Source organism: Prionailurus bengalensis, chromosome E4, assembly GCF_016509475.1.
Source record: "Prionailurus bengalensis isolate Pbe53 chromosome E4, Fcat_Pben_1.1_paternal_pri, whole genome shotgun sequence".
Lineage (NCBI taxonomy): Eukaryota > Metazoa > Chordata > Mammalia > Carnivora > Felidae > Prionailurus > Prionailurus bengalensis.
In genome coordinates this window covers 25,557,566-25,585,443 of record NC_057360.1, presented here as the reverse complement: position 1 = coordinate 25,585,443, position 27,878 = coordinate 25,557,566, and the positions used below count along the sequence as shown (strand labels likewise).

Sequence of the window (27,878 nt, the reverse complement as noted above, 5' to 3'; positions counted from 1 at the left end):
CTCTTTCATTGATCTTAACCAAAAGGCCAAGAAGCGATCTTCTCTTTCATTCTTGATTTTATTTATTTGGGTCCTTTCCTTTTTCTTTTTGATCAAACTGGCTAGGGGGTTTATCAATTTTGTTAATTCTTTCAGAGAACCAGCTTTTGGTTTCATTGATCTGTTACTGGTTTTTTGTTTGTTTGTTTGTTTGTTTGTTTTGGTTTCGATAGCATTGGTTTCTGCTCTAATCTTTATTATTTCCTGTCTTCTGCTGGTTTGGGGTTTTATTTGCTGTTCTTTTTCCAGCTCTGTAAGGTATAAGTTTAGGTTGTGTATCTGAGACCTTTCTTCCTTTTTTATGAAGTCTTGGATTGCTATATATTTCCCTCTTATGGCTGCCTTTGCTGCGTTCCAGAAGTTTTGGGCTGTGGTGTTATAATTTTAATTGGCTTCCATGTACTTTTTGATTTCCTCTTTAACTTCTTGGTTAGCCCATTCATTGTTTAGTAGGATGGACTTTACTCTCCAAGTATTTGTTATGTTTCCACATTTTTTCTTGTGGTTGATTTCACGTTTCATAGCATTGTGGTCTGAAGATATGCATGGTATGATCCCAATCTTTTTGTACCTGTTGAGGGCTGATCTGTGTCCCAGTATGTAATCTATTCTGGAGAACGTTCCATGTGCACTGGAGAAGAATGTGTATTCTGCTGCTCTAGGATGAAATGTTCTTAATATATCTGTCAAGTCCATATGGTCCAGTGTGTCATTCAAAGACATTGTTTCCTTCTTGATTTTCTGTTTAGATGATCTGTCCATTGTGGTAAGTGGGGTGTTGAAGTCTACTATTATGGTATTATTATCAATGAGTTTCTTTATGTTTGTGATTAATTGATTTATATATTTGGGTGCTCTCACATTTGGACCATAAATGTTTACAATGGTTAGGTCTTGGTCTAAAATTATGATGTAATGCCCTTCTTCATCTCTTGTTACAGTCTTTATTTTAAGGTCTAGATTGTATAAGTATGGATACTCTGGCTTTCTTTTGTTGACCATTAGCATGATAGATGGTTCTCCATGCCCTTACTTTCAATCTGAAGGTGTCTTTAGTTCTTGTAAACAGCATATAGATGGATCTTATTTTCTTATCCATTCTGTTACCCTATGTCTTTTGATTGGAGCACTTAGTCCACTGACGTTTAGAATGGGTACTGAAAGATATGAGTTTATTGCCATATGTTGCCTGTAGAGTTGGAGTTTCTGGTGGTGTTCTGTGGTCCTTTCTAGTCTTTGTTGCTTTTTTTTGTTTTGCTTTGTTTTGTTTTTTCATCTTTTCTCCCTCCAGAGAGTCCCCCTTAAAGTTTCTTTTTTTATTTTTTATTTTTTTTCAATGTTTATTTATTTTTGGGACAGAGAGAGACAGAGCATGAACGGGGGAGGGGCAGAGAGAGAGGGAGACACAGAATCGGAAGCAGGCTCCAGGCTCTGAGCCATCAGCCCAGAGCCTGATGCGGGGCTCGAACTCACGGACCGCGAGATCGTGACCTGGCTGAAGTCGGACGCTTAACCGACTGCGCCACCCAGGTGCCCCCCCCTTAAAGTTTCTTGCAGGGCTGGTTTAGTGGTCACAAACTCCTTTAATTTTTGTTTGGGAAAATTTTAATCTCTCCTATGTTGATGACAGCCTTGATGGATAAAGAATTCTTGGCTGCATATTTTTCTGGTTCAGCACATTGAATATATCCTGCCACTCCTTTCTGACCTGCCAGGTTTCTGTGGATAGGTCTTCTGCAAACCTGATCTGTCTTCCCTTGTAGGTTAAGGACTTTTTTCCCTTGCTGCTTTCATGAATCTTTCCTTAATGAGTATTTTGTGAATTTGACTATGATATGCCTTGTTGATGGTCAGGGGTTTTTTTGTTTTAATCTAATGGGTGTCCTCTGTGCTTCCTGGATTTTGATGTCTGTGTCTTTCCCCAGGTTAGGAAAGTTTCCACTGTGATTTGCTCACATAACCCTTCTACCCCTCTTTCTCTCTCTTCATCTCCTGGGATCCCTGATTCTGATGTTGTTCCTTTTTAATGAGTCACTTATTTCTCTAATTCTTAAATCGTGCTTTTTTGCCTGAGTCTCCCTTTTTTTTCTGCTTCATTATTCTCCATAAATTTGTCCTTTATATTGCTGATTCGCTGCCCTGCCACATCCATCCTTGATGCCATGGCATCCATTCGAGATTGCAGCTCAGTTATAGCATTTTGTACTTTATCCTGACTAGCTTTTACTTCTTTTATCTCACAGAAAGAGATTCTAATCTGTTTTCAATCCCAGCTAATATTCTTATTATCGTGATTCTAAATTCTGGTTCAGACATCTTGCTTGTATCTGTGTTGATTAAGTCCCTGGCTGTCATTTCTTCCTGCTTTTTCTTTTGGGGTGAATTCCTTCATTTCATCATTTTGAAGGAAGAAAAGGAAATAATAAGTTAAAAAATTAAAATTAAAATATTAAAAACAACACACAAAAAAATCAAATAAACGATGCTATCCTAGGTGTGTTTTGGTCTGGTTGTTAAAAGGAGTTTGATAGAGATGAGAAAAAAGGGAAAAATTAGAAAAGATAAAGAAAAAGAAAAAAAAGAAATGAGAAAAAGAAAGAAAAAAAAAGACAACGTTTGAAAATTAGAAAAAAAAGAAATGAAGAAAAAGGGACAACATTTGAAAATTTGAAAAAATGAATACAATGAAATAGAATAAAATGAAATGGTGGAAGTAAAATATAATTTGAAAAATTTACAAAAAAATATATAGCAGAAAAAAATTAAAGAAAAATATTTTTATTTATTTATTTATTTTTACGTTTTATTTTTGAGACAGGGAGAGACAGAGCATGAGCAGGGGAGGGTCAGAGAGAGGGAGACACAGAATCCAAAACAGGCTCCAGGCTCTGAGCTGTCAGCACAGAGCCTGATGCGGGGCTCGAACTCACGGACCACGAGATCATGACCTCAGCCGAAGTCGGCTGCTTAACTGACTGAGCCACCCAGGCGACCCAAGAAAAATATTTTTAATAAAAATTGAAAATAAAAATATATTTTTCTTTTTCCATATTCAAGAATAAAAAAGAAAAAGAAAAAAAATTGAATAGACAGACCAGCAAACAGACTGAAATACAATTCAAATTGCATCAGTTTCCCCTAGAAGTCAAAGTACAAAGTACTTTATAGTCCATAAACTAAGCAGACAGAGAAACCTGTGGTGTTCCTGAATAGTGAGGTTGGCCCAGTTGGGCAGGGCTTAGTGTAACATCTCCATTCTCCACTAGATGGCGCTGCTTAGCTTACTGGGTGGATTGCTGTGGCACTTGTAGGTATATGTGCATTCGGGGAGGGTTGAAAATGGTGTCACCCAGTTACCCAGTCTCTAGTATCGGAACTCTGTTCTCCTTGATCAGCAATCGCACACCTGTTCTTTGTGTGTGGCTTCCATCCACTCCTGCTTTTACACTGTCCGTGACCAAGCCATCAGGTTGCCAGGTGACCCCTCCCTCCTGAGTTTTATCTCAGATGTGGCTGTGTTTCCCAACCCATCACTTCTGTGGGACTGAGGCTTTGACCCACTCAGACCTTCTGGGGGAGGGTCTCACTGAGCAATGGCTGGGTGCCGCCTACCCCCAGGAATGTTCATGGGACCATGCTGCTGCCAATGCCCAGACTGTGGCTAGGTGCCAGCCACCCCAGAAAAAGTCCACGTGATCATGTAGCAGCAGCAGTTCAGAGATATGGTAAATTACAACACACATCTGGCACCAGGCTTCACCCTTAACGTCCTTGTTTCAGCACCATCGAACGTGGCTGTTCTCCAGGGTCCACTGGGATCTTTCCTTGTGGGGTGGCTGCAGAGCCTCTACCAAATGTCCTCCCAGCAGGGGAACTGCCTCTCCCCATTTGGCCCAAGGACCCCTTGGACCTTGATTTTTGCTCCTGGGGATTCACCCTTCCCTCCAGAGCACTGCCAGGTATAGAGCTGTGGAGTTTCAGACTCTGCTCTCCCCCTGTTTATAGAGTCTTAATGGAATTTAAACCCTCTCCTTCCTCCTTTCTCCCTTTTTTGTTCAGTCCTTGTAGCTGTTTCCACTTTTCCACTTTCTCTTCAGCTGCTTTTGGCGCGGGGTGGGGGGTGCTTTTCCTGTACTCCCTTCCCCCATCTTCATCCTCTCTCCACAAGCAAAAACAGCTCCCTGCCCTCTGTGGCTTCTCTCTTTCCCAGTTCACCTCTCCATGCCACGTATCTGCTGAGTTCTGGGGTTCAGGTTTGTGCAGATTGTTGTGTTACTCCTCAAGTATGTTTTCTAGGTGTACAGGATGGTTTAGTGTTGATCTGGCTGTATTTCATGGACAAGAGATGCAAAAAAAAAAAGCATCCAAGCTGTTCCACCATCTTGACCCTCCAAATTATATCTTTTCTTAAGTAAATATCAAGTACCATTTTTTGAGATTCAGAGAAAGACTGCACAAGCTTCCATATTCAGAGAGATAAAGGTTGCCTCCTTGTTGGTCACGGCCAATGCTTACTGTTAGATTATATCTCCATATTAGAGAATCCAGAATCTGTAGCCTGCTCTTCTCCCACATGAACAGTAGCATGAGAGATGCAGCAAACGGTGCATCACCTCATCATGTTGTTGTCCTGTTTGGATTTCAGATGCTCAGTCCCTGGTATGATGAATTCCTGGATGAAGAGGACTACTGGTTTCTCATTTTTACAGTAGGAGGGACTTTGAGTTGGGGAGGAATCAACAGGTTCTAGGAAGAAAAAAGAACCACTTCTCTCTTAAAAGCCTTACTTGTTGAAGTAAAGGAAACTTTTATTTCTCCCAGAGGAAATTGGGAGTTGACCTGGTCTCTCAAGGAAAAAGACTCAAGTGCAATAGCTGACTTTGAACAAGTCACATTCGTATAGAATTTCTCCCTTGTATAAATGGGTTTCATTAGAAGAGGGTAGGGGCTGCCGTGTAAAGGAGCAATGGTTCTTAACACAATGAAAGCAATCAGCATAAGTTTACCTGACAAGGAGGCACAGAAGGACTGGGCTATTACAAATCTTGCTTTTGGTCTAGTTCCTATAGCAAATGCTATCTGCCCCCATTCCCTTCTCTTAGACTCAGACCAAGTTCATCAGAGACAAATGGCATAAAAAAGGATCTATAAGCAAAGAAGAGAACATTCTTCTTTATAAGAGGTGTGAGGAATCCCTGGAGCTAAGCCAGGGTCTGGCTAACATGGAGAAAATGGATTCTCTGCAGTGGCAAAAGATAGCTACTGAGGATCTGAGACAAGGCGGGTCTCTCCAGGTAGAACTAAAGTCTCCGGTGCTTCAAGCAGGTAAGGGCAGTCATCATAATTTTTTTTTGCCCTAACATATAGAACACTTCAAAATATTAGTATTTAACATTTAGTGATTATTTACTGCACATCAGTACTGTGCAATGCAAAGATTACCCCATTTGATATTCAAATAACCTGTGAGGTAAATACTGAGTAACTGAGGCACAGAGAAGATAAGTGACTTTCCCAAGGTCACACAGTAAGTGGCAGAGCCAGGATCTTACTGACTGACTGGCCTCTACTAACCCTGAAGGGACCCAGAGCACTCAAGTTTGGCGAGTCAGCAAAGCATCACCTCAGTTATAAAATACCTCATTTTTTTTTTACGTCTGATAAGCATGTTCCACCTTACCACACCTCCTTCAGAGTCATGTCCAAGAAATTCTGTGAATATATTTTTAATAGCTACTCCCCTCTCCTAACATAACACAGCAGCCCACTCAGGCAGTGAAGAGGAGTGGTTAGGAGCACAAGTCTCCACTGTCCCAGAGGTCTGGGTTATATCCTAACTCTGCTAGTGACTGTAAACTTTAGCAATATATTTAACCTCTCTTTAATCCCACTTTCTTGTCTTTAAAATGGGACTAATAGTAATAGGTTTGTTGTGAAGATGACCCAATGTCATCTATGAAAGCTACTACCACAATGGTTGGCAATGGTAAAAGTCCAATAATGTTAGCCATTAATATCAAAGTTGAACAAACTGCTTTAATTATCTATGCTGAGGCCATCAGGATTCTGCAGTATTTCTCAAACTTCGATCCGCAATAAATACATTTGACTTCAGGGAACATATACTTGCATATATGTGCGTGCATATATGTGGAAAATACTTTCTCAAAGCAATACTTACCCTTATTATATAAGATGATATACTCTAATATACTATATTAGAGTATTTTATTCTATTTAGTTTTGTAAAACCTGGTGATGACAATTTTTTGACATGGTGTTGATTCACGACCTACACTTTTTTTAGAGAGAGAGAGTAGGGGAGGGGGAAGAGAGGGAGGGAGAGAGAGAGAGAGAGAGAGAGAGAGAGAGAGAGAGAGAGACTTCAGCAGTCTCCATGCTTAGCAAGGAGCCTGACGCAGGGCTCAATCCCAAGATCCTGGGATCATGACCTGAGACCTAAGCTGAAATCAAGAGTCAGACGCTGAACCCACTGAGCCTCCCAGGTGCCACATGACCTACACTTTTCAAAACACAGCAGGGTGGCTGGTGATGTGGGCAGCAAAGAATTGCACAAAGAGTAGAACAATAAGCAGGACAGAGTTTATTTACTCTCCAAGGGAGAGGGGCCACACATCAAGACAGATGTCAGCCCTGAGCTTCTGTTGCGCTGGGCCTTTTAAAGGTTTTGAAGGATGTGAGAGGGTTTCAGCTGCACCCATGGTGGGCTTGTGGGAAGGGGGTCAACTCTTAGGGAGAGCAGGAGGTGGCAGGCTTTTTCAGGGGCTTCATCTGGGACTTGTGCGGGATGTGGGTTGTGGTCTGGCTAGAGAAGAATATTTTGTAGGTGGGGACTACTTCCTGAGAATGGAGGGCACCATGACCTAGAAAAACAAACAGTTAGAGCCAAGTACAAACACCTGTGAGTTTTGTCTGTAAGCCTGGCTTTGGGGGTGGGTGTGGGGGACTTTGAATAGATTCTTTTCAGTAATAGTAAGCAAAAACTTTGGAAATTAAATTCCATAATTCCCTTGCTCTGTGAGCCTGGACAAGTTACTTATCTCTTTGAGACTCATTTCGCCAACTAAGGAGTGGAGATAATGGCCCCTATTTGGTAGGATTGTTGAGGGGATTGAAGGCAATGCTTTTACACAGCAAGCAAGCATTCAATAAGTAGTAATTGTTAGATTACACTAAAAAATGTAGTATTCAACTCTTATAAAACTTTGATGTGCACTCCATATACAAAATTCTTGCCTCTCAGAGCCATGTTTGGGCATGAATTATTTAAATCTAGCATGAACAAGCCCTCTGTTTCATATCATAGTTTTACTTTCTTTCTAAATCCTGAACATTCCAGAATGTATCTCAGAAATCAAGAGAAAAGTGGAAGAAAGGATGGCTGATAAATATCACCATACACATACTGAGCAATAGGCATTCCTTTGGTGGTCTTGGAGTGCCAGGGATGGCTAAGAAGAGTGAGAAGTACTCTCCATGGTGATTCCTCTTCCCTCTCCCCCAGAACACATCATGACTTCTTCCACCACTGCTTTTTTGAAATGCAAGTCTCTTTTTTGAAATGCAAGGCCCTGATGAAGGGCCTCTTGTACATTTGCCCAACCCAGAGCCCTGACTCCCAGGTGGGCTGATGCCTCCACTCAGGCTGCACCATAAACTAACAGAGCACCAGAACTAGAATACTTTCAGCTTTCATATGGAGAAAATGAGTCTCTGAGAAGTGGGAAGACTTGTCCAAGGTTGGTCAGAAAGGGAGGGATTGGCCCACAACTAGAAACCTGAATCTATTGCAGGAATGATATACTGTGCTTACAACTTACAGCCATAGTCCCCTGGCTGATAGATGATAATGATGACAGTGACAACACTGACATAAGGACAACCAACATTTGTGAGTCCACACCCCAGTATTCCTTCTAGATTCCACCTTTATAACCTTCAGAAAACACTGGACTGCCTTAAGAGAGTTCCTGGAGAACTATGTGAGATTAGACTTACTTTAAATCTCAAAACTCACAACATGATTGAATGTTTTCATGTTGGTGGGAAGCAAGGTGCTGCTAATGTGCATCTATTGCCAAGTACATGATTAAAACTTCCTTGATGTCTCAGTCTTCCTGTCTCATCTGATTTTGGATACAAAAGAGGTATTTCCTCTCAATTCACTATGCATGACTAGAAATGGTGTATGCCTATTTCTAGAAAAAATAATTTACTCTCAAGGGACAATGATTTGCAACTGTTAATGATATTCAGACACGTGAGCTGTTAATTCTTAAAGTAATTCCCAAAGGCAGAGTCAAGAAAGAGAAAGGTCCTAGCACGTTATTGGAAATATACCATCCCTAAGTGTGCCAAATTCTTTGAAGCAATGGTAGAATGTTTGAAATACATTTGCAATTCTTTCTCACAACACATGGCTGCTTTGAAGGGATCAATACTCATTTGGATGAATTACTTCTTGTATATCTGTTAACAATTAGTACTTACTTCAAGGTCATATCTCAGTTACCCTAGTATCCCTCAGGCAGGAAATCTCCATGGGTCGGTCAGGTGTCCCCAAGAAGGGAAGAATCCTTTCAGTCTAGAGAGGAGAGAGGATGATATTTCCTTGCTTCTAATTTGGCCTGGGGAAATTGTATTCCTTGTGTAAACATTTCATTAAAACACTATTGTAAAAAAAAAAAAAGAGGTTAGAGAGGGAGAGAGCCAAAGCGTAAGAGACTTTTAAAAACTGAGAACAAACTGAGGGTTGATGGGGGGTGGGGAGGAGGGGAGGGTGGGTGATGAGTACTGAGGAGAGCACCTTTTGGGATGAGTACTGGGTGTTGTATGGAAACCAATTTGACAATAAATTTCATATTTAAAAAAATTTTTCTATCAGCTCTATACCAGAAGGGGCATAGATAGTAAAATAAATTAGACCAATCATCATTTCCTGTGTTCCTCAGTTAAACTGTTAACATAAAAAAAGAAAATACTATTGTCCTACTTAACTAGCATTTTAAAGGTAATACCTTCAATAAAAAGTGTATAAATCTTTGCACTAGAGTGGGCAATCAGATTCTATACCTTTCTTTCCTACTTAATAGACCTAGAGAAAATGTCCTTTGAGGAACTCTGCTATAAGTATCCAAAGGTGGCCATACAGAAGATCAGTGATGACTATAAAATATATTGTGAAAAAGCACCTAAAGTAGGTAAGTGTTTACAACTCAGAGATAGGTTTGAGAGTCTCCAACCTCAAGAAGCATATGCCAAGAGAAGAGCCATGCTTCTTCTGAAATGAGGGATGGTCAGGAGAGAATGACCATGTCTTTTTCTCTCCTACACAGCCACCAAAGGGCATCATGAAACTGGCATGAAATTATAAATGAATGGGGGTGGTGATGAAAACTGTTAATTCCTACCTTCTTACCTAGTTATCACCCTGGTGTTTTACATAATGCACATGTGTCCTCTAACAAATTTCTTGGAGTTGGAGATGCGTGGAAGGAGGTTTGTTGGTGTATGTTCTTAGTCATAACACCTTTAAAGAAATGAAGAAAGCAAAATTGGTGAAGGTAGATGACGAAGTGCAGGGCAGTTACAGTAGGCCTCAGCAGATCCCATAGATGAAGCTCTAAAGCTAAGATGGCCCTTTGGAGTAGTCCCTCACTGAAATAGGGATTGTTTGTTTGTTTGTTTGTTTGTTTGTTTGTTTTTCCTTTCTAATTGACTCAAAAGAGATTTGGCTGCCTGTGGGGAGGCTATAACCTCAGTCAGCACCCTTTGGCTGAGACAATACCCAGAGGGGCCCTCAACTATCAGCTCTCTGCAGCCAACACCTCAGACAGCTGGGGAAGTGAGTGCTTTGGTCCTAAAAGGGGGATCTGAGCTATGCGTCACACCACCCTCTACTGTCCAGTTACTTTGTATAGAAATTTCACCCCATCTTGGAACAGATATTCCAGGATTCTAGTTGGTTCCTTTTCCCAGGGAGCTTATACTAAAAGGGCTGACTCACACTACTACAGCTTGTCTGGAGACAACAACAAGTACTCCTCTTTTCCTTTCCTGCCACCCAAACTAGAGTCCCTTTATTCTCAGCTAGCATCTCTGCTGATCTTGGGGGGCTTACCAAGAAGGATGACCTCCATGTCATCCTTGTCATCTCTGAGGGACCTGAGCCCCTGGTAATCATGACCTCTCAGGCTGTGGTTGCTGCACTTGACAATTAATCACCAAAATTGGGCAGCAGAATACCAAGAGTGCCTAATGAATTCTCTGCCCCTGCTCTGTTACTGATGACCCTGATGATAGTCAATTACCCTGTCAGTACAGTAACTTCTTTGCTTGCCTGCTAGCTTCTTGGCCTAAGGAGCTTAAAGTGATTAAGTGCCTTCTGGGTCCCTAGTAGAAGCATTCCCGCTCTTGGAACCTGGATCTCTAGACTGGCACTGTCCAGTACAGGAGCTACTAGCATCATGTGGCCATTGAACACTTGAAATGTGTCTGATATGAATAGGTACATAAAGTACATAAAATTAAAATTAATTTCATCCTTTTTCTTTTATTCTTTTTAATGTGACTCCTAGGAAATTTAAAATTATATGTGTGATTCACGTTGTATTTCTATTGGACAGCTCTGGTCTAGAACCCAGAACCTAAAGTTATAAGGATTAGAAATTTCCCTAGTTAAATCACTTATACTGATGGTAAATGGATTACTACTACCTTTATCCTTTTCCTCCACACACGTGTATTCTACTTACTGGAGACACAACAACTTATAATGGTCTTCAGTTTATCCTAGAAGTTGATGTCCCATTTCCTAAGATCATATCCAAGCTGGTTTCACAGCTACACCTTCAAAAAACAGTTCTGTTGCTCTACCAGGCCAGCAGCTCTCATAATCGATAGAACTAGTGGATCCTATCATCAAATGTCCGTTGTCAACCCCCTGGGATGTAAGTGTATCCTTTGGTCAGAGGCAATGTTATGTGGGATCTCATTCAGGGATCTTGTGAGCCCCCTGATAGCAATGCTGACTGAGACCTTGTAAGTAGGAATTCTTGTCAGTTCGAGTCAAGATGAATTGATGCCCTTGCCAGAATAGAAGTGATTCAGTGTTATCAACTTGCCACCAAGTGGGTGGTTAGTTTTCTATAAGGGTTGTTGAAATACTTGGGCTTGACATTTGTGTCTGTTGCTGACAAGTTGAACATTTGGCAGCAATGGTAACTAAATCAGCTTTGGTGAGTGTGGGGCCTATGCCACTGATTCCATACACAACCTCTATCCCTGACATCTAGCTACTCTATTCATGAGTTCATTGTGCCAGCACTAAGGTGGATTATGGCAGAAACTTGCTGACATCACTGTCCAAGTCATTCTGTCTACTTGGTTGTTTAGTGCCTCTTTCACAGTGGTTGTTTATTAGTGGGCTTTAAGACACAATACAGGGGTGCCTGGGTGGCTCAGTTGGTTGAGTGTCTGACTCCTGACATCGGCTCAGGTCATGATCTCATCATTCATAAGTTCAAGCCCCACATTGTGCTCTACGCTGATAGCATGGAGCCTGCTTGGCATTCTCTCTCTCCCTCTCTGCCCCTCCTCCACTTGTGCTCACACACACTCTGTCTCTCAAAATAAATAAATAAACTTTAAAAAAGACACAACACAAAGATTTTCATTCTTTATGCTTACTCTCATAGATCCATCCACATGTGTCTTCCTCAGACTTCCTTGCTCGCAGTACTCTTTTTTTAAAAGAGAAACTTAATTTTTTAAATGATTATTTTTTTAAGTTTGTTTTGAGATACAGAGAGAGAGAGAGAGAGAGGAGGAGGAGGAGGAGGGGCAGAGAGGGAGAGAGAGAATCCCAAGCAGGCAGGCTTCATGCTGTCAGCACAGAGCCAATGTGGGGCTTGAACTTACGAACTGCAAGATCATGACCTGAGCTGAGACTGAGTTGGATGCTTAACCAGCTGAGCTACCCAGGTGCCCCTTTCCCAGTATGCTTTTTAAAAAAAGACTTTATTTGTTTAGAGTAGTTTTAGGTTCACAGAAAAATTAAGAAGGATATACAGAGATTCTCATATGCCTTCTTCCCCAACACTTGCACTCTCATATCATCAACATGCCCCATCAGAGTGCTACATTTGTTAAAATTGATAAACTTACATTAACAAATTATAATCACCCAAATCCATAGTTTACCTTAGGGTTTACTCTTGGTGTTGTACGTTCTACGAGTTTGAAAAATGTATATGACATGTATTCATCGTTATCATATCCTACAGAGTATTTTCACTGCCCTAAAAAACCTCTGTGTGCTAAAAGTCCTAATAAGCTCCACATATTCATACCTCTCCATACTGCCAACCCCTGGCAACCATTCATATTTTTACTGTCTCCATAGTTTTGCCTTTTCCAGAATATCATATAAATTGAAATCATATAATATTGTCTTCTTTCACATGATAATATACATGGTATATATACATGGTATATATGCATATACATGGCAAATATACATTTAAGCTTCCTCCATGTCTAATTTTTCCTTGATAGCCCATCTCTTCTTAGAACTAAGTAATATTTCATTGGTTAAATGTACCAGAGTTTATTTATCCGTCCATCTACTGAAGGATATCTTGGTTGCTCTCAAGTTTTGGCAATTATGAATAAAGCTGCTATAAGCATCCATATACAGGTTTCTGTGTGGTCGTAAGTTTTTAATTCCTTTGGGTTAATACTGAGAAGCACAATTGCTGGAGCTCACAATAATAGTATGTTCAGTTTTATTTAGAATTGCCAAACTGTCTTCCAAACTGGTTGTACAATTTTGCATTCCCACCAGTAATGAAAGAGAATTTATGTTGCTTCACATCCCCAATCATCATTTGGAGTTGTCAATTTTGCAAATTTGGGCCACTTTAATAGGTGTTTAGGGGTATTTCATTGTTGCTTAATTTGCTTTTTCCTGATGATATACAATGTAAAGCATCTTTTCAAATGCTATTTTCTATGTATATACTCCTTTGCTGAGGTGTCTGTTAAGGTTTTTGGCTCATTTGTTAATAAGTTTGTTTGTTTCTTTATTGTTGAATTTTAAGGGTTTTTTTTTAATATTTTTAACAACAGTTCTTTATGAGATATGTTACTTTGTAAGTGTTCTCTTGGTTTCTCTAGTATTCTAATTGTTGTTCATAGACCAGAAGTATTTAATTTGGATGAAGTACATCTTATCAATTCTTTCTTTCAAGTATTATGCCTTTGCTATTGTATCTAAAGAGTCATTGCCAAATCCAAAATTATCTAGATTTTTCCTATGTTATCTTCTAGGAGTCTAAAATTTTTGCATTTTACATTTAGGTCTATGATCCATTTTGAGCTCATTTTTGTGAAGGGTATAAGGTGTCTGTCTGCACTGATTTTTTTTTTTTTTTTTGCATGCGGATGTTCAGCAGTTTCTGTGCTATTTGTTGAAAAGACTATCTTTGCTGCATTCTATTGCCTTTGCTCTTTTGTCAAAGATCAGTTGGTTATATTCATGTGGGTCTATTTCTGGGCTCTCTGTTCTCTTCCATTGATCTATTTTCACCAATACCCCATCCATTGTCTTGGTTACTGTTGCTTTACAGTAAGTTTTTTTATAGTAAATCCTGAAGTCAGTCAATGTTAGTCTTCTGTTTTTCTCATTCAATATTATATTGGCAATTCTGTGTTTTGCCTACCCATAGAAACTTAGGGTCAGTTTTCTAACACAGGTGTAACTCATTTTATTGTGCTTCGTTTCATTATGTTTGCAGATGTTGCATTTTTATATATTGAATGTTATGGCAACCCTATTTTGAACAAGTCTATTGGCACCATTTTTCCAACAGTTTTTGCTCACTTTGTGTATGTCACATTTTGGTAATTCTTAAAATATTTCAAACATTTTTAGTATTATTTTATTTGTTATGGTGATCTATGATCAATGATCTTTGATGTTACTGTTGTTAAGTGTTTTGGGGTACCACAAACCTCACTCATATAAAATGGCAAACTTAACTGATGAGTGTTGTGTGTGTTCTGACTACTCCTAATTACTGACCATTCCCTCATCTTTCTCCCTCTTCTTGGGGCCCCTTATTCCCTGAGACACAACAATATGAAATTAGGCCAATTAATAACCCTACAATGGTCTTTAAGCATTCAGGTGAGAGGAATAGTTGCACATCTCTCACTGTAAACCAAAGCCAATGATGATTGGAGTGCCTGGGTGGTTCAGTTGGTTAAGCATCTGACTCTTGATTTCATCTTAGGTCATGATCCCAGGGTCAAGGGATTGAACCCCAGGTCAGGCTCCGTGCTGACAGTGTAGAGTCTGCTTGGAACTTCTCTCTCCCTCTGCCCCTTCTCTGTTCATGCTCACTCTCTCTCTCTATCTCTCTGTATCAAAATAAATAAATCAACTTTTTTAAAAAGCTGAGAGGACTCAGAGGGGAAGATGGTGGTGTAGTAGGACCCTGGGCTCACCTCACCCAACTGATCACTTAGATTCCACCCACATCTGCCTGAATAACCCAGAAAACCACCAGAAGACTAGCAGAACAGACTCTCTGGAGCCAAGCACAGACAAGAGGCCCATGGAAGAGAGTAGAAAGGGCGGAGAGGCAGTGTGCACTATGAGGACTGGCAGGAGGGAGCCAGGGTGGTGGAGGGGCAGCCTGCCCAGCAAGGCAGAGCCCCTGAAGTCTGGCTTGAAAAAGTGGAGGGGCAGGACTCCATGAGTTCTGACAGCCAACGGGACTTAACATCTGGAATGTTAAAGGTCAACAGCTTTGCTTTCTGAGACTGGGGAGGGCGAGGGGACACCAGGAGGGAGAGTTGTTGAGTCCCGGAAGGACAGAGCTCGGCGGGGGAAGAGAGGCGAGGGCAAGCGCCATCTCCCTCTCCCATCCCCCAGCCGTAATCCCAAAGGAAACCAGTTCCTGTCACCAAACTTGCTTGCACCACACAAACGCCCATGTGGTGCTTCTGTGGATCCATCACTCTGAGGAGTCTGTCTCCCTCCCAGTGCTGCAGGGCCCCTCCCACAAGAGACCACTGATGGCAAAGCGAGCTAAGCCTGCCCCTCATGCCCCTGTGCACCTTGCGGATCCACCCCGGCTAATATGCCAGATCCCATCAAAGCAGCACCACAAGCCTGGCAGGGTGCAAGTAGCCCGGACAGGGGCCACACCACTCCACAATGAGTCCTGCCCCTGGGAGGGGGGAAGATAAGGTACACACCAGTCTGACTGTGGCCCCAGCAGTGGGCTGGGGGGCAGACATCGGGTTTAACTGTGGTCCTACCCACCAACACAAGTTACTCCGGACAGCACAGGGGAAGTGCCCTGCAGTTTGGAGCCACCCCAGGGATTACCCAAAATGACAAAACGGAAGAATTCTCCTCAAAAGAAACTCCAGGAAGTAGCGACAGCTAACGAAATGATCAAAACTGATTTAAGCAATATAATGGAACAAGAATTTAGAATAATAGTCCTAAAATTAATCGCTGGGCTTGAAAAATGAATAGAGGACAGCAGAGATCAAGGGACTAAGAAATAGCCATGAGCTAAAAAATGCTATAAATGAGATGCAAAATAAAATGGAGGCAGCCATAGCACGGATTGAAGAGGCAGAGGAGAAAATAGGTGGATAACAAGATAAAATTATGGAAAAAGAGGAAGCTGAGAAAAAGAGAGATAAAACAGTGCAGGAGTATGAGGGGAGAATTAGAGAACTAAGTGATGCAATCAAACGGAACAATATCCGTATCATAGGAATTCCAGAAGAAGAGAGAGAAAGGGGCTGAAGGTGTATTCGAACAAATCATAGCTGAGAACTTCCCTGATCTGGGGAAGGAAAAAGGCATCGAAATCCAAGAGGCACAGAGAACTCCCTTCAGACGTAACTTGAATCAATCTTCTGCATGACATATCAGGTGAAACTGGCAAAATACAAGGATAAAGAGAAAATTCTGAAAGCAGCTAGGGATAAAACAGGCTCTAACTTACAAAGGCCCACAAGACTAGTGGCAGATCTAGTTACTGAAACTTGGCAGGCCAGAAAGGAATGGCAGGAAATATTCAATGTGTTGAACAGAAAAAAATATGCAGCCAAGAATCCTTTATCCAGGAAGTCTGTCATTCAGAATAGAAGGAGAGATAAAGGTTTTCCCAAACAAACAAAAACTGAAGGAATTCATCACCACTAAACCAGCCCTACAAGAGATCCTAAGGGGGATTCTGTGAGTGAAATGTTGCAAGGACTACAAAGTACCAGAGACATCAACACAAGCATAAAACCTACTGACATTACAATGACTCTAAACCCATATCTTTCAATAATAACACTGAATGTAAATGGACTAAATGCTCCAGCCAAAAGACATAGGGTATCAGAATGGATAAAAAAAACCCAAGACCCATCGTTTTGCTGTCTACAAGAGACTCATTTTAGACCTGAGGACACCTTCAGATTGAAAGTGAGGGGATGGAGAACTATTTATCATGCTACTGGAAGTCAAAAGAAAGCTGAAGTAGCCACACTTATATCAGACAAACTAGACTTTAAATTAAAGGCTGTAACAAGAGATGAAGAAGGGCATTATATAATAATTACAGGGTCTGTCCATTAGGAAGAGCTAACAATTATGAATGTCTATGTGCTGAATATGGGAGCCCCCAAATATATAAAACAATTAATCACAAACATAAGCAACCTTATTGATAAGAATGTGGTAATTGCAGGGGACTTTAATACTCCACTTACAACAATGGATAGATCATCTAGACACAGGATCAATAAAGAAACAAGGGCCCTGAATGATACATTGGATCAGATGGACTTGACAGATATATTTAGAACTCTGCATCCCAAAGCAACAGAATATACTTTCTTCTCAAGTGCACACGGAACATTCTCCAAGATAGATCACATACTGGGTCACAAAGCAGCCCTTCATAAGTATAAAAGAATTGAGATCATACCATGCACATTTGTAGACTGCAATGCTATGAAACTTGAAATCAACCACAGGAAAAGGTCTGGAAAACCTCCAAAACCATGGAGGTTAAAGAACTCTTTACTAAAGAATGAATGGGTCAACCAGGCAATTAGAGAAGAAATTAAAAAATATATGGAAACAAATGAAAATGAAAATATAAGAATACAAATGCGTTGGGATGCAGCGAAGGCAGTCCTGAGAGGAAAATACATTGCAATCCAGGCCTATCTTAAGAAACAAGAAAAATCCCAAATACAAAATCTAACAGCACACCTAAAGGAAATAGAAGAACAGCAAAGACACCCCAAATACAGCAGAAGAAGAGAAATCATAAAGATCAGAGAAGAAATAAACAATATAAAATCTAAAAAAAAAAAAACAACTGTAGAGCAGATCAATGAAACCAAGAGATGGTTTTTTGAAAAATTAAACAAAATTGATAAACTTCTAGCCAGGCTTCTCAAAAAGAAAAGGGAGATGACCCAACTAGATAAATTCATGAATGAAAATCCCTCAGAAATATAAGCAATTATCAGGGAATACTATGAAAATTTATATGCCAACAAACTGGGCAACCTGGAAGAAATGGACAAATTCCTAAACACCCAAACACTTCCAAAACAGGAACAAATAGAAAACTTGAACAGACCCATAACCAGCGAAGAAATTGAATCATTATCAAAATTCTCCCAACAAATAAGAGTCCAGGACCAGATAGCTTCCCTGGGGAATTCTACTAGACACTTAAAGCAGAGATAATACCTATCCTTCTCAAGCTATTCCAAAAAATAGAAAGAGGAGGAAAACTTCCAGACTCATTCTATGAAGCCAGCATTACTTTGATTCCCAAACCAGACAGAGACCCAGCAAAACAAGAGAATTACAGGCCAATATCCCTGATGAATATGGATGCAAAAATTCTCCACAAGATACTAGCAAATCGAATTCAACAGCATACAAAAGGAATTATTCACCATGATCAAGTGGGATTCATTCCTGGGCTGCAGACCTGGTTCAACATTCGCAAATCAATCAATGTGATACATGACATTAGTAAAAGAAAAGAAAAGAACCATATGATCCTGTCAATCGATGCAGAAAAAGCATTTGACAAAATACAGCATTCTTTCTTAATGTCTCTTTTTAAACCCTCCAGAAAGTCAGGATAGAAGGAACATACTTAAACATCATAAAAGCCATTTATGAAAATCCCACAGCTAATATCATCCTCAATGAGGAAAAACTAAGAGCTTTCTCCCTGAGATCAGGAACACAACAGGGATGTCCACTCTCACCACTGTTGTTTAACACAGTATTAGAAGTTCTAGCATCAGCAATCAGACAACAAAAGGAAATCAAAGGCATCAAAATTGGCAAAGATGAAGTTAAGCTTTCACTTTTTGCAGATGACATGATATTATACATGGAAAATCCGATAGATTCCACCAAAAGTCTGCTAGAACTGATACATGAATTCAGCAAAGCCGCAAGATACAAAATCAATGTACAGAAATCAGTTGCATTCTTATACACTAATAATGAAGCAACAGAAAGACAAATAAAGAAACTGATCCCATTCACAATTGCACCAAGAATCATAAAATACCTAGGAATAAACCTAACCAAAGATGTAAAAGATCTGTATGCTGAAAACTATAGAAAGCTTATGAAGGAAATTGAAGAAGATATAAAGAAATGGAAAAAACATTCCATTCTCACAGATTGGAAGAATAAATATTGTTAAAATGTCAATACTACCCAAAGCTATCTACACATTCAATGCAATCCCAATAAAATTGCACCAGTATTCTTCTCAAAGCTAGAACAAGCAATCCTAAAATTTGTATGGAACCACAAAAGACCCCAAATAGCCAAAGTAAGCTACCCAAAGACCAAAGCAGGTGGCATCACAATCCCAGACTTTAGCCTCTACTACAAAGCTGTAATCATCAAGACAGCATAGTATTGGCACAAAAACAGACACATAGACCAATGGAATAGAACAGAAACCCCAGAACTAGACCCACAAAAAGTATGGCCAACTAATCTTTGACAAAGCAGGAAAGAATATCCAATGGAAAAAAGACAGTCTCTTTAACAAATGGTGCTGGGAGAACTGGACAGTAACATGCAGAAGAATGAAACTAGACCACTTTCTTACACCATTCACAAAAACGAACTCAAAATGGATAAAGGACCTGAATGTGAGATAGGAAACCATCAAAACCCTAGAGGAGAAAGCAGGAAAAAACTTCTGACCTCAGCAGCAGCAATTTCTTACTTGACACATCTCCAAAGGGAAGGGAATTAAAAGCAAAAATGAACGATTGGGACATCATCAAGATAAAAACCTTCTGCACTGCAAGGGAAACAACCCACAAAACTAAAAGGCAACCAACAGAATGGGAAAAGATATTTGTAAATGACATATCAGACAAAGCTAGTATCCAAAATCTACGAAGAACTCACCAAACTCCACACCTGAAAAACAAATAATCCAGTGAAGAAATGGGCAGAAAACATGAATAGACACTTCTCTAAAGAAGACATCCAGATGGCCAACAGGCACATGAAGAGATGCTCACTGTCACTCTTCATCAGGGAAATAGAAATCAAAACCACACTGAGATACCACCTCACACCAGTCAGAGTGGCTAAAATGAACAAATCAGGAGACTATAGATACTGGCGAGGATGTGGAGAAATGGGAACCCTCTTGCACTGTTGGTGGGAATGCAAATTGGTGCAGCCACTCTGGAAAACAGTGTGGATGTTCCTCAAAAAATGAAAAATAAATCTACCCTATGACCCAGCAGTAGCACTGCTAGGAATTTGCCCAAGCGATACAGGAGTGCTGATGCATAGGAGCACTTGTACCCCAATGTTTATAGCAGCACTTTCAACAATAGCCAAATTATGGAAAGAGCCTAAGTGTTCAGCAACTGATGAATGGATAAATAAATTGTGGTTTATATACACAATGGAATGCTACTTGGCAACGAGAAAGAATGTAATCTGGCCGTTTGTAGCAACGTGGATGGAACTGGGGAGTGTTATGCTAAGTGAAATAAGCCATACAGAGAAAGACAGATACCATATGTTTTCACTCTTATGTGGATCCTGAGAAACTTAACAGAAGAACATGGGGGAGGGGAAGGAAAAAAAAGGTAGAGAGGGAGAGAGCCAAAGCATAAGAGACTCTTAAAAACTGAGAACAAACTGAGGGTTGATGGGGGGTGGGAGGGAGGGGAGAGTGGGTGATGGGCATTGAGGAGGGCACCTGTTGGGATGAGCATTGGGTGTTGTATGCAGACCAATTTGACACTAAACTTCATATTAAAAAAAAAGATTTAGATCCTTAAAAAAATAAAAATAAAAAAATAAAAAGCTGAGATAGAATTAAAGCTAGGCTTCTTGTGACTGAGAGTTAGCAAAGTTGTGAATGCAAGGAAAAAGTTCTTGAAGGAAATTGAAAGTGTTACAGGGGCGCCTGCGTGGCGCAGTCGGTTAAGCGTCCGACTTCAGCCAGGTCACGATCTCGCGGTCCGTGAGTTCGAGCCCCGCGTCGGGCTCTGGGCTGATGGCTCAGAGCCTGGAGCCTGTTTCCGATTCTGTGTCTCCCTCTCTCTCTGCCCCTCCCCCGTTCATGTTCTGTCTCTCTCTCTGTCCCAAAAATGAATAAACTTTGAAAAAAAAAAGTGTTACAACAGTGAACACATGAATGATAAGAAAGCAAAATAGCTTTACTGCTGATATGGAGAAAGTTTTGATGGTCTGGATAGAAGATCAAACCATACATAACCTTCCCTTAAGCCAAAGCCTAATCCAGAGCAAGGTCCTAAGCCTCTTCAATTCTATGCAGGCTGAGAGAGGTGAGGAAGCTGCAGAAGAAAAGTTTGAAGCTAGCAGAGGTTGGTTCATGAGGTTTGAAGAAAGAAGCCATCTCCATAACATAAGTGCACGGTGAAACAGCAAGTACTGATATAGGACCACAGCAAATTATCCAAATCTAGCTAAGATAATTCAAGAAGGTGGCTACACTAAACAACAGATTCTCAATGTAGCACAAACAGTCTTATATTGGAAGAAGATGCCATGTAAAACTTTTCACTGCTGGAAAGAACTCAAGGCCTGGCTTCAAACCTTCAACAGACGGCTGACTCTTTTTAGGGGCTAATGCAGCTGGTGACTGTAAGTTGAAGCCAATGCTCATTTGCCTTTCTTACCTTTAAGTGTAGGGCTCTTAAGAATTAAGCTAAGTCTACTCTGCCTATGCTCCGTAAATAGAACAACAAAGGCTGGATAATAGCACTTCTGTTTATAACATGTTTATAACAAAATAAAAGTATTTTTAAATTTTTTTAATGTTTATTTTTTGAGAGAGAGACAGAGTGTGAGTGGGGGAGGAGCAGAGAGAGACACACACACACAGAATCTGAAGCCAGCTGTGTTGACAGCTCAGAGCCCAATGCGGGGCTCGAACTCATGAATTGTGAGATCATGACCTGAGCTGAAGTCAGACACTTACCTACTGAGCCACCCAGGCGCCCCATGATTTACTGACTCTTTAAAAAATGTTTTTAATGTTTATTTTGGAGAGATAGAGAGAGAGAGACAGAGCATGAGTGGGGGAGGGTCAGAGAGAGAGGAAGACACAGAAACCGAAGCAGGCTCCGTGGTCCAAGCTGTCAGCACAGAGCCTATCGTGGGGCTCGAACCCAGAAACCGCGAGATAATGACCTGAGCCAAAGTTGGGCACTTAACCAATTGAGCCACCCAGGCGCCCCGGTTTTACTGACCATTTTAAGCCCTTTATTGAGACCTACTGATTTGATAAAGATTCCTTTCAAAATATTACTCCTCATTGAGAATGCATCTGGTCACCCAATAGCTCTGATGGAGATGTACAACATTAATTCTGTTTTTATGCCTGCTAACACACCATCCATCCTGTAGCCCATGGATCAAGGCATAATTTTGACTTTCAAGTATTATTATTTAAGAAATGCATTTCTTAAGGCTCCAGCTGCCCTACATAGTGATTCCTCTAATGGATTTGGACAAATAATTTGAAAACCTTCAGGAAAGGACTCACCATTCTAGTATCATTTAGAACATTTGTGATTCATGAGAAGAGGTCCAAATATCAACATTAACAGAAGTTTAGTAGAAGTTGATTCAAGTTCCCATAGATGACTTTGAGGGAGGGGTTCAAGCTTCAGTGGAGGAAATAACTGCAGATGGGGTAGAAACAGCAATAGAACTAGAAACAGGAGTGGAGTCTGAAGATACGACTGAATTGCTACAATCTTGTGATAAAACTGGAATGGATGAAGAGTTGCTTCTTATAGATGAGCAAAGAAAGTTGTTTCTTGAGATGGAATCTACTTCTGGCAAAGATGCTGTGAAGATTGTTGAAATGACAACAAAGGATTTAGAATATTACATAAACTTAGTTGGTAAAGCAGTGGTAGGGTTTGAGAGGATTGACTCGAGTTTTGGAAGAAGTTTTGTGGGTAAAATGCTACCAAACACCATTGCATGCTACAGGGCAATTGTGAAAGGAAGAGTCAATCAATGTGGCAAACTTCACTGTTGTCTTATTTTAAGAAATTACTACAGTTATCCAAACCTTTAGCAACAACCACTGTGATCTGTCAGCAGCCATCAACATCAAGGCAAGACCCTCTACCAGCAAAAAGATTACCACTCACTGAAAGCTGTGATGATGATTAGCATTTTTTTTATGGTTAGCAATTTCTTAGCAATGAAGTGGGGTTTTTTTAATTTATTTTTTTAATTTACATCCAAGTTAGTTAGAATATAGTGCAACAATGATTTCAGGAGTTGATTCCTTAATGCCCCTTACCCATTTAGTCCATCCCCCCTCCCATAACCCCTCCAGCAACCCTCTATTTGTTCTCCATATTTAAGGGTCTCTTCTGTTTTGTCCCCCTCCCTGTTTTTGTATTATTTTTGCTTCCTTTCCCTTATGTTCATCTGTTTTGTATCTTTTTAAAAAAAATTTTTTTTTAACGTTTATTTATTTTTGAGACAGAGAGAGACAGAGCATGAACGGGGGAGGGGCAGAGAGAGAGGGAGACACAGAATTGGAAGCAGGCTCCAGGCTCTGAGCCATTAGCCCAGAGCCCGACGCGGGGCTCGAACTCACGGACCGTGAGATCGTGACCTGAGCTGAAGTCGGACGCTTAACCGACTGAGCCACCCAGGCGCCCCTGTTTTGTATCTTAAAGTCCTCATATGAGTGAAGCCATATGGTATTTGTCTTTCTCTGACTAATTTCGCTTAGTATGATACCTTCTAGTTCCATCCATGTAGTTGCAAATGGCAAGTTTTCATTTTTTTTTGAATGCCGAGTAATAGTCCATTGTGTACACACACACACACACACACACACACACACACACACACATATATATATATATATATATATATATATATATATATATGTATACCACATCTTTATCCATTCATCCATCGATGGACATTTGGGCTCTTTCCATACTTTGGCTATTGTTGATAGCATTGCTATACACATTGGGGTGCATGTGCACTTTCAAAACAGCACATCTGTATCCCTTGGATAAATACCTAGCAGTGCTATTGCTGGGTCATAGGGTAAGTTCTATTTTTAATTTTTTGAGAAACCTCCATTCTGTTTTCCAGAGTGGTTGCACCAGTTTGCATTCCCACCAGCAGTGCAAAAGCGATACTCTTTCTCTGCATCCTCGCCAACATCTGTTGTTGCCTGAGTTGTTAATGTTAGCCATTCTGACCAGTGTGAGGTGGTATCTCCTTGTGGTTTTGATTTGTGTTTCCCTGATGATGAGTGATGTTGAGCATTTTTTCATAGGTCAGTTGGCCATCTGGATGTCTTCTTTGGACAAGTGTCTCTTCATGTCTTTTGCCCATTTCTTCACTGGATTATTTATTTTTTGGGTGTTGACTTTGATAAGTTCTTTATGGGTTTTGGATATTAACCCTTTATCTGATATGTCGTTTGCAAATATCTTCCCCCATTCTGTCAGTTGCCTTTTAGTTTTGCTAATTGTTTCCTTCGCTGTGCAGAAGCTTTTTATTTTGATGAAGTCCCAGGAATTCATTTTTGCTTTTGTTTTCCTTCCCTCTGGAGAATTGTTGAGTAAGAAGTTGTTGCAGCCAAGGTCAAAGAGGTTTTTGCCTGTTTTCTCCTCGAGGATTTTGGTGGCTTCCTGTCTTACACTTAGGTCTTTCCTCCATTTTGAGTTTATTTTTGTGTATGGTGTAAGATTCCTTTTTCTGCTGTCCAATTTTCCCAGCACTTGCTGAAGATACTGTCTTTATTCCATTGGATGTTCTTTCCTGCTTTGTCAAAGATTAGTTGACCATACATTTGTGAGTCTATTTCTGGATTCTATTCTGTTCCATTGATCTGAGTGTCTCTTCTTGTGCCAGTACCATACTGTCTTCATGATTACAGCTTTGTAATACAGCTTGAAGTCCGGGATTGTGATGCCTCCAGCTGTTGTTTTCTTTTTCAACATTGCTTTGGCTATTCGGGGTCTTTTCTGGTTCCATACAAATTTTAGGATTGTTTGTTCTAGCTCTGTGAAGAATGCTGGTGTTATTTTGATAAGGATTGCTTAATTTTTCTTGAGATTTCTTCTCTGACTTATGTGTTAATAGTATGTTGTTTAATTTCCATGTATTTTGAGATTTTCCAGTTATCTTTCTGTTATTGATTTCTAGCTTAATTCCATTGTGGTATGAAAGCAGATATTGTATAATTTCTATTAAATTTTTAAGATGTGTCTTATGGCCCAGAAAGTTATCTATTCTGGTGAATGTTCCATGTGGGCTTTTGCAGTATGTACAGTCAGCTGTTGGATGTATCTATAGATGTAAATTATATCCAGTTGATTGATGGTGTTGTTGAGTTCAACTATGTTGTTGCTGATTTTCTGCCTTCTGTATTTGTCTATTTCTGATAGAGGGGTGTTGAAGTCTCTATGTATGATAGTACAGTTATAAATTTCTTCTTGAAGTTCTACCAGGTTTTGTTCATGTAGTTTGATGCTCTGTTGTTAGGTGCATACACGCTAAGGATTGTTATGTCTTCTTAGAGAACTGACTCTTTTATCCTTATGGAATGCCCTTCTTTATCCTTGATACCATTCTTTTTCTTGAAGTCTACTCTGATTGAAATTAATATAGCTACTCCTGCTTTCTTTTGATTAATATTAGCATGGTATATTTTCTCCATCAATTTACATACAATCTATGTTTTTATATTTTATTTTATTTAATTTATTTTTTTTGAAATTTATTGTCGAATTGGTTTCCATACAACACCCAGTGCTCATCCCAAAAGGTGCCCTCCTCAATACCCATTACCCACCCTCCCCTCCCTCCCACCCCCCATCAACCCTCAGTTTGTTCTCAGTTTTTTTTTTTTTTCAGTATTTTATTTTTTTATTTATTTTTTTTTTCTGAAATTTATTGACAAATTGGTTTCCATACAACACCCAGTGCTCATCCCAAAAGGTGCCCTCCTCAATACCCATCACCCACCCTCCCCTCCCTCCCACCCCCCATCAACCCTCAGTTTGTTCTCAGTTTTTAAGGGTCTCTTATGCTTTGGCTCTCTCCCACTCTAACCTCTTTTTTTTTTATTCCTTCCCCTCCCCCATGTTCTTCTGTTAAATTTCTCAGGATCCACATAAGAGTGAAAACATATGGTATCTGTCTTTCTCTGTATGGCTTATTTCACTTAGCATCACACTCTCCAGTTCCATCCACGTTGCTACAAAGGGCCATATTTCATTCTTTCTCATTGCCACGTAGTACTCCATTGTGTATATAAACCACAATTTCTTTATCCATTCATCAGTTGATGGACATTTAGGCTGTTTCCGTAATTTAGCTATTGTTGAGAGTGCTGCTATAAACATTGGGGTACAAGTGCCCCTATGCATCAGTATTCCTGTATCCCTTGGGTAAATTCCTAGCAGTGCTACTGCTGAGTCATAGCGTAGGTCTATTTTTAATTTTCTGAGGAACCTCCACACTGTTTTCCAGAGTGGCTGCACCAATTTGTATTCCAACCAGCAGTGCAAGAGGGTTCCGGTTTCTTCACATCCTCTCCAGCATCTATAGTCTCCTGATTTGTTCATTTTGGCCACTCTGACTGGTGTGAGGTGATATCTGAGTGTGGTTTTGATTTGTATTTCCCTGATGAGGAGCGACATTGAGCATCTTTTCATGTGCCTGTTGGCCATCCGGATGTCTTCTTTAGAGAAGTGTCTATTCATGTTTTCTGCCCATTTCTTCACTAGATTATTTGTTTTTCAGGTGTGGAGTTTGGTGAGTTCTTCATAGATTTTGGATACTAGCCCTTTGTCTGATATGTCATTTGCAAATATCTTTTCCCATTCCTTTGGTTGACTTTTAGTTTTGCTGATTGTTTCATTTGCAGTGCAGAAGGTTTTTATCTTGATGAGGTCCCAATCGTTTATTTTTGCTTTTAATTCCCTTGCCTTTGGAGATGTGTCAAGTAAGAAATTGCCGTGGCTGAGATCCAAGAGGTTGTTGCTTGCTTCCTTCTCTAGGGTTTTGATCGTTTCCTGTCTCACATTCAGGTCCCTTATCCATTTTGAGTTTACTTTTGTGAATGGTGTAAGAAAGTGGTCTAGTTTCATTCTTCTGCATGTTGCTGTCCAGTTCTCCCAGCACTATTTGTTAAAGAGGCTGTCTTTTTTCCATTGGATACTCTTTCCTGCTTTGTCAAAGATTAGTTGGAAGTCAGACAGAGAAAGACAGATACCATCCATATGTTTTCACTTATATGTGGATCTTGAGAAACTTAACAGAAGACCATGGGGGAGAGGAAGGGGAAAAAACGTTACAGAGAGGGAGGGAGGCAAACCATAAGAGACTCTTAAGGACTGAGAACGAATAAAGGATTGATGGGGGCTGGGGGAGAGGGGAAAGTGGGTGATGGGGGTGATGGGCATGAAGGAGGGCACTTGTTGGGATGAGCACTGGGAGTTGTATGGAAACCAATTTGACAATAAATTATATTTTTAAAAAATGAAGAGTTTGTAGGTGCTGTTCAAGGAATAGGCAGAGGGAGGGGATTTTTAGGAATGTACTCAGTGATATATTTCAAGGGAGATGATTCAGCAAACATTTCAAAACTCAGGTAATATTTTAAAGATTTCTTAGAGATTCAAATTGATTTAATGTTTGACAAAATAATAATAATAATTAATAATAATAATAATAATAATGCTTTTGTTAGGCTTCTACTATACTCCTAGAGATTATGATATTCTTCTTTGTTTTAGGAATTAACTTTATAAACTTAATCTGTTGGTTCTGCATATCTGGTAATATATTTCTCGCCAAGAAAAATAAATAAATAAAATTCAATTGGATATGGTGTGTGTGTGTGTGTGTGCGTATGTGTGTGACAATATCCCTATTCAAGTCTCTTGCCTACTTTTCTATTTGGTTTCTGTCTTTTTTTTAAGTTGATTAGTATGAGTTATTTATATATTCTATATATGAGTCACCTAGAAGTCACATGTGTTACAAGGATCATATTCTCTCTCTCAATGGTGTCTCTAACAAACAGAAGCTCTTAATTATAATCCAATTAAAATTGATTTCATTGATTTTTTTACTCCAAGGTCATAGAGATATTCATGTTTGTTTTTTTCTGAGCTTCTTTGCTTTGCCTTTAATGTTAAGATCTACAGTCCAACTGGTATTGATTTTTATGTTTCATATGAGA

The 27,878-nt window shown here is 40.0% G+C and overlaps 1 protein-coding gene across 1 annotated transcript in view; it reads left to right on the top strand.

The window, feature by feature from the left end:
• Nucleotides 1-27,878, top strand: part of RGSL1 (regulator of G protein signaling like 1) — a 93,756-nt gene that overhangs the window by 22,887 nt on the left and 42,991 nt on the right. The window contains exons 8-10 of the mRNA XM_043568048.1: nt 4,685-4,747; nt 5,142-5,364; nt 9,153-9,260. Of these exons, the coding sequence (XP_043423983.1) occupies nt 4,685-4,747; nt 5,142-5,364; nt 9,153-9,260 (394 nt within the window). The remainder of the gene's footprint in view (nt 1-4,684; nt 4,748-5,141; nt 5,365-9,152; nt 9,261-27,878) is intronic.